Genomic DNA, 13,877 nt, shown 5'->3' on the forward strand with positions numbered 1-13,877 from the left:
CTGAGAAACAAAGGATGCGATGAAAGGTGGACACTCTTCCATCCATGTTACAAAGGAGTCAATATTCTTAGCAAAAGCTGCCAAAGTATGAGCTAGTCAATTCCCTTGTCTCCCCACGTGTGATGATTGGAAAGTACGAAACTCACATAGTCTAGAGCAAATTCCTAAGACTATAGTAGAGATAGAGATTAGGGCATTAATGGGACTCTCAATAACATGACAGATAGTAGTGGAGTCAGTTTCAAAAATGACATCTTTGACCCCTATGTCCCATGCAAAAATAGTGTCTTCATCCAGTGCCTTAGCTTCCGCTTCCAAAGGACCCAAAGGGAGAGGGAGGCGCTTCCTTAAGGCAGCAATGACCGATCCAACGTGGTCTCGAATGATCACACCGACTCCAATCATGCTAAGGTGGGAGAAGACTACAGCATCCACATTGACCTTGTACCAAGGGAACGTAGGTGGGACCCAGCGACCATCCGTGGCTTCCTTGAACTGGGTGGGCCAAAGATGAGCAAGTTGGTATTCCTGCAGCAGTGAGCGAGCTCTCCTTAGGAATTCATGCGCTAATTGGCGAGCTTCCCCTAATTGTGTCTTATTGTGGTTGAACCATACACTCCATGCCATTATGATGAGAAGTTTAATAAGTTCGGTGCCCATGTGTTGCTTGAAGAGCAAATTCCAAAGGAAGTCCATGAAGTCTCTGTGGTTGATCTTGTTTTTATCAAACGGTATATTCGAGAGATTCCAAACATCTTTAGCAACAGTGCAATCCCAGAACAAGTGTCCAATAGTTTCCGGTGCAAGAACACAGGCTTCACAGGTGGGGTTTTCAATGACTCATCTATGGTAGAGGTTGGATTCAGTAGGAAGGATATTTTTGCATGCTTTCCAGGTGAAGAGTTTAATCTTGTTAAGGATGAGGAGGTTCCCAATCTAGCACCAAAACCGGTTCTAACCGGTGTCATGGGATTTTTCTGCCAAAACTGAAGTCTGGGTTATGGACAACACCCCTCTATATGCACTATTGACAGTGAAACGCTCCCTAGGAGTGTATGCCCAAATCATGTGGTCTTGCAATTTGTGGCAGCTTAGTGGAATGCTAAGGATGTAAGTGGCATTGTTGGGAAGAAAAATTTGGTTGATTAGATTGATGTTCCAATCACTGCTGTCTGGGTCAATGAGAGAGTCTACCATTGTGTTTGCTGGAAGTAAGGTAGAAGGTGTTAGGGCTTGGAAAATGGAGGGTCTTGGCAGCCAACGATCAGTCTAAACTCCAATGGATTTACCGTCTCCTACTTGCCAACAGTAGCCCGACTGCACAACGGATTGAGCAGACAAGATACTTTGCCATGTGAATGATGGTTTTGTGCCCAACTCTGCATGTAAGAAATCTGTATTTGGGAAATAATGGGCTTTAAGTACTCTAGGAACCAAGGAGTGGGAGTTCATCTGTAATTGTCATCCTTGTTTAGCTAAGAGAGCTAAATTGAAGGCCTTGAGATCTCGGAAATCCAACCCACCCTTTTCCTTTGGTGAGCACATTTTTTCCCAACCAGCCTCTTGTTGTTTTGAATTATGTTGAATGCTTGGAGTTTTTTTTTTTTTGGGAGAAAATATCAAAAAAAAAAAAATTATTAAGATAATTGAATCCAAAACATAGCATTTTCCAAAACAATGGTAAATTATTAAGCGGACAAATTCCTCTAACCCAAGACCAAATAAAATTATTAAACCACATTTCACCATAGTTTTACAATAATGTATGTATTATATTGAGTTCACAAGTCACAAACAACCCCCCCCCCTCTCTCTCTCTCTCTCTCTCTCTCTCACAACAGCACTAAATTGAAGAAAAAAAAATTGACATCATCTTTTATTGTGTTGAAATAGCATAAAGAAGTCATAAACACAAAAAGTCTCTCTTAATAAATTGGTGAGGAAATCTGATGTATGGGATATGGAATTTGGAATGTGAAATCTAAAGGGTGCACGGTAACTAGTCAATGGGGTGGTACCAATTTGTGACCATGTGAGACATTAACCTTGGAGTCTAGTCACCTCTTGAGTCGAGCTAGGTCACGATGGTGTTGTTGACAAAGAAGTAGCACATAGAGGAAGAAAGAGGAAAAAAATTATTTTATTTTTACTTAAAAAAAATACAGACCTGCGATAAAACAAATCTCAAAATTTAAAATAAATCAACTAACAATTTTAAAATACATGCATTTATTATTAATAACATGAGTTGGGTCGGATCACTGAAGTTAAATATTTTACATCCCAAATTTAATCCAATCTGAGTTTCCAAAAGATTTAAAATCCAATCCTACCCAACCCATCATTCCAATATAGTTTACTTGATTCAAAGAAACATTTAATGGTATCTTGGCATGAATCTCTTCATCTCAAACAACACACTAAGCCGACTGTAAAAAAATGGGCATTAAAGCCACTAAGGCCTAGAGCTTTCTCATCATTAAAAGAAAATATTTTGGATTTTTTATTTAATCTCCCTCAGTATTTGAGAAGTAGCTAGGTATTTGGTAGTTAAAAGCCATTTTACTGATTTGCTCCATATCTTCATTCTTGTTGCCTGCCACATCAATAAGACATTTGATAGTATTTCTTGTAGTTCTGACCTTCAACACTCTTATTTAAGAGGCATTATGATCCCCAAATGGCTGCTGCCAACATAATTGTGGCATTAGTTTGTAAAAGGAGCTTGAATTGGCTTCCTTCTGGGTTTCGAGTCTCATTATTTGTACTCTTAATGTTTTATACATTTCTTGTTTTCCTTGGCATCTCCCATTGTGGTCGCTAATTTGTTTGTTCAATGAAAAAAATTGTGATTCAAAGTAGCTTTAAGGCTAAATCTTGCTCTAACCCACAAGGCGGTCTTGAGGATGTATATGACTTCGTGTTTAAGGGTTATGGGTCCAGAAATGCCTAAACGAAGAGGACTTTATCTGGGTGTAATTGCATAACGTAAGTTCAATGGTCATAGCGTGTGAAATTAAACTATTCGAAGTTGGGTTGCTTTAATTATGTTAACTGTAGCTAAGTGCAAAATATAACTCAAATGTATTCGAGGTTAAATAGATATGAAAAATTATTGAATACTTTGGAAGTATCAAAAATGCATATTCTCCCTCTCACATTAATCGAGGGTCTCACTATAAATTTAATTAGTGAGATTTATAATTATATGAGAAGAAGGAATATACATTTATGGCTGTGAATAACAACTAAGTAATAAATTCGAAGCTAGGATAAACTACTACGAGAAAAGATATAAAATTAATTAGAAAGAAACTTGCACTAATAACCTAACCAAACAACTCGTTGAACACTGGTTTTTCAATGAGAGAAAAATGATGGTAGCATCACTAATTTTCTTGTAGGATAATACAAAGTAGTAATTGATTACATTTCTGAGCAAGAATTAAACCTTTGCACATTTTATAAGGTTAAAAAAAATAATAAAAACTTCTTTCTAACATTACCTTCTCTCTGTGTGATTTCAGGGTTGACTGGTACTATATATAAATTGGATAACAAAAAAGGAAAATAAGAAAAATTCAAATTCCAGTACCTATCTTTAGCCAGCGTTGACCATTTGATTTGAATGTTCAAAGGTTGGCTGATCGATGGAAGTTAATTTTTGACCCAAAGGATGCAAATCCAAGTTTTCTCACAAGCAAGGTTTTCCAGTCCAATTCATAGATGCAATCTGCTCTAATACTCATGGTTGAGCTAATTGAGCCTTCATCTCTCTTTTGATATACTCCGCCAAGATCTAAAAGACTCATGACTAAGTGGCAATGGCCTGTCTCGTATTCTAGGAATATCAATGTCACCCTCTAACATTTTAAGGGCCTCAGCTATAGTAGGCCTAAAAGCCACCATAACATGAGCACAAAGTATTCCAACTTGAACAAACCTTTCCATGATCCCTTTTGGCCCTTCTTCTCTTATTGACTCATCAAAAATTTCTTCCACATTTCCTGATTTTGCATGCATCCAAGCCCAATCTGTGATCAATAGTATTGAGGAATTTGATGTGTCCAGTGCTTTCCTTCCACTCATGATCTCTAGAATTACAATCCCAAAGCTATACACATCGCTCTTCTCTGTTAGTTGCCCATAGAGAGCATACTCAGGTGCTAAGTAACCATGTGTGCCAGCAACCCTTGTGGTTAAATGAGACTGACCTTCACTATTTTGCTTTGCCAAACCAAAATCTGCCACTCTAGCCTTCATTGCAGAGTCCAAAAGTATGTTGGTGGGCTTTATGTCTCGGTGATAAATGGCAGGTTTGATTCCATAATGCAAGTAAGCAAGCCCTTTGGCCACATCAAGAATTATATTCTTACGCTGAGGCCATGTTAATCTCTCCCTACATATAAACAATTGATCACCAAGGTTACCATTTGACATGAAATCATAAACTAAAAACCTGCTCTTACCTTTCAGATTATCGCTTGTAACGCAACAACCTCGAAGAGCAAGAAGGTTTCTATGCCTTATTTTGCTAATGATCTCAACCTCATTACAAAAGTCTTCATCCCCTGTTGACTCCAAATCAAGAATTTGTTTCACCGCTACCAAAGTCCCATCTGAAAGAGTTCCTTTGTAGACAACCCCATATGCACCTTGACCAATCAAATTTCTCTGAGAAAATCCATCTGTGGCTTGTTCAAGCTCCGATACACGAAACCATTTTGCACCTGCGTTGGGCAACACACTACTTTTGACACTGCTTACATATTCTTCATGCACATCGTTTTGCCTCTCTTTCTTGTCCCATCTCCTATACAAGATGATCACTCCTAAAGCAAGCAAAACTCCAACAAGAGCACCCAATAACCCAAAAATCAACTTTAATTGAGTTGTTCTACTCAAATGGTTCCCTGACTTATTTGATGCAGAGCTAGACAATGGTATGCCCAGTATGCAATAAGCAGTCCTGACATCCTTTGGACCAAACTCATTAACAATTCCTGCAGCATATATGACTGTGAAGTAGAAGCATTTCTGTGTGTTATTTGGGTCAAAATTGGCCAACTGGGAATTCACTTGCTTGCCAGCATCAACGCATGAACCACATCTGATCAGCCCTGTCATGTCTCCTTGGCAAGATGAATCCAGTTGTGTTGTCCCATTAAGCCTTTGGTTCCAATCTTGGATTGTTATGATTCCAGCACACTGTGAAGCATTAGCAACAAAATTTGTTGCACTTCCAAAGCATTGTGGGACTAAAGAAGGCTGGATTGACAAAGCTTCAAGCTTGGTTTGGAAATTGGAAAGGCAAGAAGAAGAAGAAGCTAAATCAGGAAGTTGGAACCTAGAGGTGTCTTTGAGGTGTTGGGCTAGTCCTATGCCAATGAGGCTAAGAAGGGTCTGGCAACAGTGAGTCCCATTCGGATCACGGGCCTCACGGCACATTGTAGTGTTCCATGGGAACGTTTCAACGTAGCTAAAATCTATGGGGCATGAAGAAGTGGCTGAATCAATGAAAAAATTGGTGAAGAAGAAGAGGAAGAGAAGGGAAGAGAACGTGAGGGACTTGCCCATATTCTCAAACATTGAAAGATTGGTGTTAGGACAAGTTAGACTCGTCTCGTATTATAGAGTGGAGTTCTGGGAAGTAAACTATGATGGCTGGCTGCCTGTAGTTTAGTCAAGAAAGCATGTTTGGTTTTGTGTGTTCTCTTGGATCACCTTCTACCAAATAAATAAGAATGTAAGTAATTTCGGTCAAACACTGTACAAACTAAGCTAATGTCATTCTCAAAAAAAAAAAAAAAACTAAGCTAATGCGCTTTCTCAAAAAAAAATAAAAAAGAAACAAAACAAAACAAAACACGAAGATAATATATGTGGATGTGCCATTCTTTGGTAAGCTGAGATTACCCTTTTTAGCAGTTGCTACAACTATTTGTCTTCAGAATCTTCACAATGGTCCTTGGGTCAACATTGACCTATCAACCCACCGGCCAATGAAGTTTCTATCAAAGTTTGTGTTAAAGCATAGAATATCTTGTAGATATTAGTTTAGTAGTGCTGTATTGTAGTTTTGTATATAGAAATGCTAGTTTGTATATAACAGTGCTAAGCAACAGTAACATAGAGTTGTAGTGCAATGGTGTCGTTTATAGAGCACACTTAGTTAGTTAGGTATCTGCCACTTGTCATGTTTGTATTGGTTGACTTGATTGTTGGTTAGATGGTTACTCTGTTTCTGACATATAAGGGAGCAAAGTCAAACATTTATATATACGAAATCATTCACAACAATTTCCCTCTCTTTCTCTTTCTCTCTCTATGTGTGATTCCACCATTGTAGGACCTTCAAGCTTGTGTGTGATTTCAACAGGGTATCATAGCTGAACTGATTCAAGAGAATCTTCAAATTTTGGTATTCTCTGAATTTTAGTTCAATCCCTTTCATTCCTTAGTGCTTTTCTCTGAATCAAGTGGGTCATATTGTTCTTGATTTTTGTTAAATCAAGTTGATCGTATTGTTCTTGATTCCTGCGCTGAGTTTTCTTCTCCAAATCAGGATTTTCTTTCTGTGCTTGATAGCAACTCGAAAATCTTGATTTCTTCTGTATAGGCAAATTGAAATTCCTATTACTAGGGTTTTTCAATTTTGTGTTTCCTTCTATATATATATTGGCAAATTGAAACTTTCTTTGTTAGGGTTTTCAATTACCAATTTGTGATTGCTGTTTTCCTTTCATCAATATCTTGAATTGAGTTGTTTTTCTCAAGAATCTTGGTTTCTAGCTTGTTAGCTTCTGTTTGCAATCTGAATCTTGATCAATTTTCTTCTGCTGGATAATTCTTGTTAAGTATGACTGAAAGTGCTTCTAGTGCTTCTGTTCCTACTGTCCAGCCTTGGGAAAATGCATCGAGTCCATTTTTCTTGTCTAGTGGAGATAACCTTGGTGTTTCCCTTGTGGTTCAACATCTCACTGAGGAGAATTACAGTACCTAGAGTAGAGTAGTCGTTATATCATTGGATGCTAAGACTAAACTAGGGTTCATTGATGGCTCAGTTCCTAAGCCTCAATCCATTGACCATCCTTTGTACACAACTTGGTGTAAATGTAACTGCACAATATTAGCTTGGTTGTTCAATTTTGTTTCTAAGGATTTACAACCAAGCATGGGGTATTTCAAAATAGCAAGAGAGGTCTGGCTTGATCTACAATACAAGTATGGACAAGGCAATGGTCCTAGAATCTTCAAATTAAGGAAGGAAGTTAGCTTTTTGACTTAAGAGGATTTAAGTATCAATGCTTATTATACCAATTTTAAGGGTCTTTGGGATGAATTTTCCAACTTTAGAACCTGTACTTGTGGTCACCATGTGGAGGATTGTACCATGTCATTCTTGATGGGTCTGAATGAGATTTATGGTGCAATTAGAGGTCAGATTCTTCTTATGGATCCTATACCTCCTTTGAGTAAGGTTTTCTCCCTTTTGCTTCGAGATGAGAAGCAAAGAAAAGTTGGTTCTGGGAAGAAGGTTGTGCCTGAAACAGCAACTGCATTGGTAGCATTGGGATCTAAGTTTGCTAGTAATGCCAAGAATTTCAATAAGTCAAGGGCTGGTGGCAGACCTCAATGCACTCACTATGGTGCCATGGGACATGTAGTTGATAAATGTTACAAACTACATGGTTATTCTCCTGGGTACAATTTCAAGAACAAGCCTCAAACCTTTGCAAGCAATCTAGTTGCAACTGAGGATAGTTCTAACGAACCTGTCTCCCTCACTAGAGTTGAGTATCAACAACTTGTTAGTTTGCTAAATTCACAATCTCATTTTGGTACTCAAGCCCCACCAGAAGCAAGTTTGGCCACTACTCATTAGGTTGCTAGCATCATAACTCAGCCTTCTCTTGGTTCTTAACCTCTATTTGGTTCTCAAGGTCAAGAGCTATTAGGTATTTGGTTTTCTCCATCCTTTAAGTATTCAATTTTTCTTCAAATGTCAATACTTCACATATAGGCTCCACTGATTGGATTCTTAACAGTAGAGCTACTGATCATATGGTTCACTCTCTTCATTTTTTCAAGTCCATTACTGCTTCAGTTCAGATTTCTGTTAGATTACCTGATGGTGATATGGTCAAGGTGACTTATATAGGCACTCTTCAAGTTTCTGCTTCTTTACTCTTAGAGAATGTTCTTTGTATTCCTAGTTTTTCTTTCAATCTTATTTCTATTAGCCAATTGACCCAAAATTCTTCTTGTTACTGTATATTTCTCTCCAATTATTGTTTTCTCCAGGACTTACAGCATTGGAAGATGATTGGGTTGGGCAAAAAGCAAGGAGGCCTTTACACACATGTAGTGCACTCCACAGGTCACTCTACTAGATTCTGTTTTTGAGGCTTTGTTAATGTTGTCATCCTATTTTCCTGGCAAAAGTGTTAATTCTTGTAATCTTGATTCTTTTGATAGTGCTTTTAGGCTATGGCACTATAGATTAGGTCATCCATTTTCACAAAGATTGACTTTGTTGAATAATATTGTACCTGAGATCAAATCTTGCAATAATACTAAGCCTTTTGATTGTCACATTTGTCCTTTAGCTAAACAACATAGATTTCATTTTACTCATTCTTCTAGCATTTCTTTATCTTTCTTTGATTTGGTTTATGCTGACATTTGGGGACCATATTCCATTCCTTCCCTGAATGGATCAAGGTATTTTCTTACCTTGGTTGATGATCACAGCAGGTGTACTTGGGTATATTTGTTGAAGCATAAGTCTGATGCATCTACCTTGATTCTATCCTTCTTTCACATGATTTTAACACAATTTAATGTTCCTATCAAAGTGTTTAGGTCAGACAATGGACCTGAATTTGCCCTTTCTTCTTTTTATGCTTCTAAGGGTATCATTCATCAACTGTCATGTGTTGAAACTCCACAGCAAAATGCTGTGGTTGAAAGAAAACATAAGCATCTTTTAAATGTTGCTAGAGCCCTAAGATTTCGAGCTAATTTGGCTTTGAAATTTTGGGGAGATTTTGTTTTGACAGCAACATATCTCATCAATAGACTTCCTAGTCCATTGTTACAAAATCTTACTCCTTATGAGAAACTCTTGGGTCAACCTCCTACCTATAATCATCTTAAGTCTTTTGGCTGTTTGTATTATGCTTCAACCTTAACTATACATAGAATAAAATTTGATCCTAGAGCTAAAGCATGCATTTTCATTGGCTATCCTTTTTGTACCAAAGGTTATAAATTGTATGATTTAGCTTCTAAGACGTTTTCTTGTCTAGGGATGTCATTTTTAAGGAGTTTATTTTCCCTTTCAAACATTGGACTTCTAAATCTGTCATACCTTCTACTCCTAATTCTTCTCTTATTTTTCCACCTCAAAATTCAGTTCCAAATATTACTCCTACTGTTTCTGCAGAATTTTCCCTTCCTTTCTCTTCTATTGATCCTGCTGTTCCTCCAGATGAATTTCCTGACCTTGTGCATTCTGATTCAACTCCTTCTCCATTTGTTCTTATTCATTATGATCATAATAAGCTTCTTAATCCTGTTTCTTCTCCTGTACCTGGGTTACCACTTGTTAGAAGATCTTTTAGGCCTTATAAACCACCTTCATATCTTCATGACTATCATTGTAATCTTGCATTTGCTCATGTGTTGGCCACTGCTTCTCTACCTCAATCTCATGATTCTTCTGTTTCTGACAGTCCAGGTATTATTTATCCTTTTTCTTCTACTCTTTCATATAATAGATTATCTACTTCACGTAAGGCTTTTGTCATTGCTTTAACTGTTGCCAAGGAACCTACCTCTTATGCTCAAGCCTTGACTGATCCTTTGTGGCAAGCTGCCATGAAAGCTGAGATTGATGCTCTTCAAGCTAACAACACTTGGGTTATGACCAAACTTCCACCTAGCAAGGTTCCCATTGGCTGCAAGTGGGTATACAAGATTAAACTCAAGGCTGATGGGTATGTTGAGAGGTACAAGGCAAGACTAGTTGCTAAGGGATTCACTCAAGTTGAGGGCATTGATTATTATGAGACTTTCTCTCCAGTGGTGAAGTTTGTCACTGTTAGAACATTGTTGGCTCTTGCTGCTGTTTATGGTTGGCATCTTTCTTAATTGGATGTCAATAATGCCTTTCTTCATGGGGATTTAGATGAGGAAGTGTACATGGTTCCTCCACCTGGATTTGGTAGCGAGAGGGAAGTGTGTAAACTCACAAAGTCTCTCTATGGCCTCAAGCAGGCTAGCAGACAGTGGTTTGCTAAGCTGTCTGCTGACAGCTACTATCATTGCTGATGGTTTCATCCAATACAAATTTGACTATTCTGTCTTTACCAAGGTCCACAAAGGTTCAATCATCATTTTTCTTGTGTATGTTGATGACATTTTTATACTTAGCAATAATGTGGATGCTGTCAACACCTTCAAGCTTTTTCTAGACAACAAATTCAAGCTAAAAGATCTTGGCACTTTAAAGTATTTTCTTAGGCCTTAAAGTTGCTAGAACTAAGAAGGGTATTAGTTTATGTCAAAGGAAATTTACCTTTGAGCTGTTGTCTAATACAGGTTTGCTAGCTAGCAAGCCTGCTAATGTGCCAATGGAGCAATCTTCCAAATTCCGTAGTTCAATGGGTGAGGATGTTCCTGATTCTTCCTTGTATAGAAGGTTGATAGGTAAATTTCTCTATTTGACACTCACCAGACTAGACATATGCTACTCAGTACACAAACTTAGCCAATTCATGAGTTCTCTTAAAGTGCCTCACTTGCAAGCAGCTTATAGAATTCTTAAATACCTAAAGAAGATACCAGGTCAGGGTTTGTTTCTTTCTGCAAGCTCAGAATTGAAGCTTAAGGCCTATTGTGATGCTAATTAGGCAGCATGTCCAGATACTAGAAGGTCTATATCAAGCTTTTGTGTCTTTCTTAGTAAGTCTTTGGTTTCCCGGAAGTGTAAAAAGTAACAGGTTGTATCAAGATCTTCAGCAGAGTCTGAGTACAGATCAATGGCTACAGTCACAAGTGAAATTGTTTGGTTGATAGCTTTGCTCAAGACCTTTGGACTAGAGCACAATCATGCAGCTTCTCTTTACTGTGATAGTAAGGCAGCTATCTTTATTGCTGCAAATCTAGTTTTCCACGAAAGAACAAAGCATATATAAATAGACTGTCACTTCATCCAAGAAAAGATTCAAGATGGTGTGATCAAGACCTTCCATGTACTTATTAGACACAGATTGCAGATTTCTTCACTAAGGCACTTGGGCATAAACAATTTCATTACTTGTTATCCAAGATGAACTTAGTAAACATATATAGTTCATCTTGAGGGGGAGTGTTAAAGCTAGAGCACAATCATGCAGCTTCTCTTTATTGTGATAGCAAGGCAGCTATCTATATTGCTACAAATCTAGTTTTCCACGAAAGAACAAAGCATATAGAAATAGACTGTCACTTCATCCAAGAAAAGATTCAAGATGGTGTGATCAAGACCTTCCATGTACCTATTAGACACAGATTGCAGATTTCTTCACTAAGGCACTTGGGCATAAACAATTTCATTACTTGTTATCCAAGATGAACTTAGTAAACATATATAGTTCATCTTGAGGGGGAGTGTTAAAGCATAGAATATCTTGTAGATATTTGAGTCTTGTAGATATTTGTTAAAGCATAGAATATCTTGTAGATGTTAGTTTAGTAGGTCTGTATTGTAGTTTTGTATATAGAAGCTAGTTTGTATATAATAGTGCTAAGCTACAGTAGCATAGAGTTGTAGTGCATTAAACGGGTGTCGTTTACAGAGCACACTTAGTTAGTTAGGTATCTGCCTCTTGTCATGTTTGTATTGGTTGACTTGATTGTTGGTCAGGTGGTTACTCTGTTTCTAAATATAAGGGAGCAGAGTCAGATATTTATATATGCAAAATCATTCACAACAACTTCCCTCTCTTTCTCTTTCTCTCTCTATGTGTGATTCCACCATTGTAGGACCTTCAAGCTTGTGTGTGATTTCAACAGTTTGGTTGCTGGTATGGAATATGGATAAGGGCCGTTACTAAATAATAAAATCAGTTTATTATAGTCTGTGTTCAATTTGAACTGAGTTTCAGGACAACTTTTTGAAAGAAAAGGCCAACAAAATTGGCCGAGAAAGAATTGATTTTTCTAATTATAAATTCATGAAAATCATACAAAACAATTAAAAGCTTCAAACAGAGATTATTATATAACTTGCATGTTCAATAAATCCTAATATATATATAGGCAAAACTAAGAGAAAATTCAATTAGATTTCATGGAATTCAATTAAAGTCTAATTTTGCGCCACGTGTCCCATCTAATCTAAGTTTTTAAATTTTTGTATAAAGTTAGTTAATTCAATATAAAAAGTTGAAATTCAATTAGAGCTTAATTTTGCGCCAAGTGTCTTATCTAATGTAAGTTTTTAAATTTTGTGTCAAGTGAGTTACTTTAACGTAGAAAACGAGGAGTCAATATAAATAAACCATTATATATATAGGGTGCTGTTAATGGGTACTGTACAGCACCCGTTAATATGATAAAATTTAAAATAAATTATTCACTTTTTTTAGGGATGTGAAAAAAACTGAATATATATTAAATATGTGTCAGTTTAGATGGAAAAAGTCAAATCATTTTGTGATAAACTACAGTTGAAAAGTAAAATTTTGCCAATTTCCTATGTAGTGGGATTTGTGATAGATCATAAATGAACCACATCTGGTTCATTAACAGGTGCTAGCCAGCACCTGTTAACAAAGTCATATATATATATGTGTGTGTGTGTGTGTATATATATTCAAAATTGAATTTTGCTTTTGTTAGCTTTCCATACAAATTAAACTGTTTAGATTTTTGCTTTTATTTTTTTCTTGAACTAATGAGCATATTTTTTATAATATTTATATTAACGTAACAAATTTTAATTGAGTTGAACGATCTATGCACTTATCCCCATTTAATTTAGGAGATACTATTTGACCAATTTATTCTTTTTGTTGTTGTTGTATTTAGTAGAATTTTACGGACAGTGATTGTGAATTAATATTGTATATATAGTATCCAATAGTGATTTTCAACATTAAATACATAAATAGTAGTGTAATGAGAAACTTAGCTTAACCAATATCATGAAAATTGCAAGAAAATACTATTTTAGTACCTCCAAATTGTCCTGGTCAAACTAATATCCTATATGTCTTATAACCCAAGCTAACATTAATAGCACCACTACAATTCATCATCTCCATGCGTTAACACGAGTTACATACTAGACTATGTATTAATTGAGATCACATGTTAATTTACTTATAGATTGAATTAAATTGAACATGTATAATTGTAATTAAACAATATATTATCATTTCCTCTTTTCATTTTAATTTTAAAACATCAAAAACGGAGGGGAGAGGATCTCTCCCTTTCTCAACAAAAAAAGAAAAAAAGAAAAAAAAAATCCCTCTCCCTACGTAAATTCTTCCCACTCCTTCCTCTTTATACACTCTACTCTACTTTTCATCCAAACACACGGTCAAAAAGACACTTACAAATTGCTATTTGCAATTAGTGACTTTGATATATCTTGTAATTGAATCGCTCATCAAACTCTTTTGTTGTATCATTGTTTCCTACTCATTTTCCTTAACCAAAACACCAAAAATTAAAATTAAAACAATATGTCCAAAAGAAAGCTCGAGTCTTCTAATTGGAAATTCGAAATGTTTAGGATGGTCACTAAAAATCAACAATAAAATTGAAAGCTTCTGAAATTTACTACTTGTACTATCAAAGTCACAAGATTCACAATCCCAAGA

General features: G+C 36.5%; 2 protein-coding genes across 2 annotated transcripts; both read right to left on the reverse strand.

Moving 5' to 3' along the window:
• Nucleotides 1–96: 96 nt before the first annotated feature.
• LOC115961615 lies at nt 97–1,197 on the reverse strand. Its single transcript, XM_031080562.1, has 2 exons — nt 960–1,197; nt 97–815 (listed from the first exon to the last, which is right to left on the reverse strand). The coding sequence occupies exons 1-2, from the start codon at nt 1,195–1,197 to the stop codon at nt 97–99; spliced, it is 957 nt and encodes a 318-aa protein (XP_030936422.1).
• Nucleotides 1,198–3,461: 2,264 nt separating this feature from the next.
• LOC115960901 (probable receptor-like protein kinase At1g11050) lies at nt 3,462–5,682 on the reverse strand. Its single transcript, XM_031079905.1, has one exon. It carries the CDS (start codon nt 5,587–5,589, stop codon nt 3,769–3,771), a length of 1,821 nt encoding a protein of 606 aa, XP_030935765.1. The 5' UTR covers nt 5,590–5,682; the 3' UTR covers nt 3,462–3,768.
• Between the last annotated feature and the right edge of the window lie 8,195 nt (nt 5,683–13,877).

Source organism: Quercus lobata, chromosome 9 (assembly GCF_001633185.2).
Source record: "Quercus lobata isolate SW786 chromosome 9, ValleyOak3.0 Primary Assembly, whole genome shotgun sequence".
Taxonomy (NCBI): Eukaryota; Viridiplantae; Streptophyta; class Magnoliopsida; order Fagales; family Fagaceae; genus Quercus; species Quercus lobata.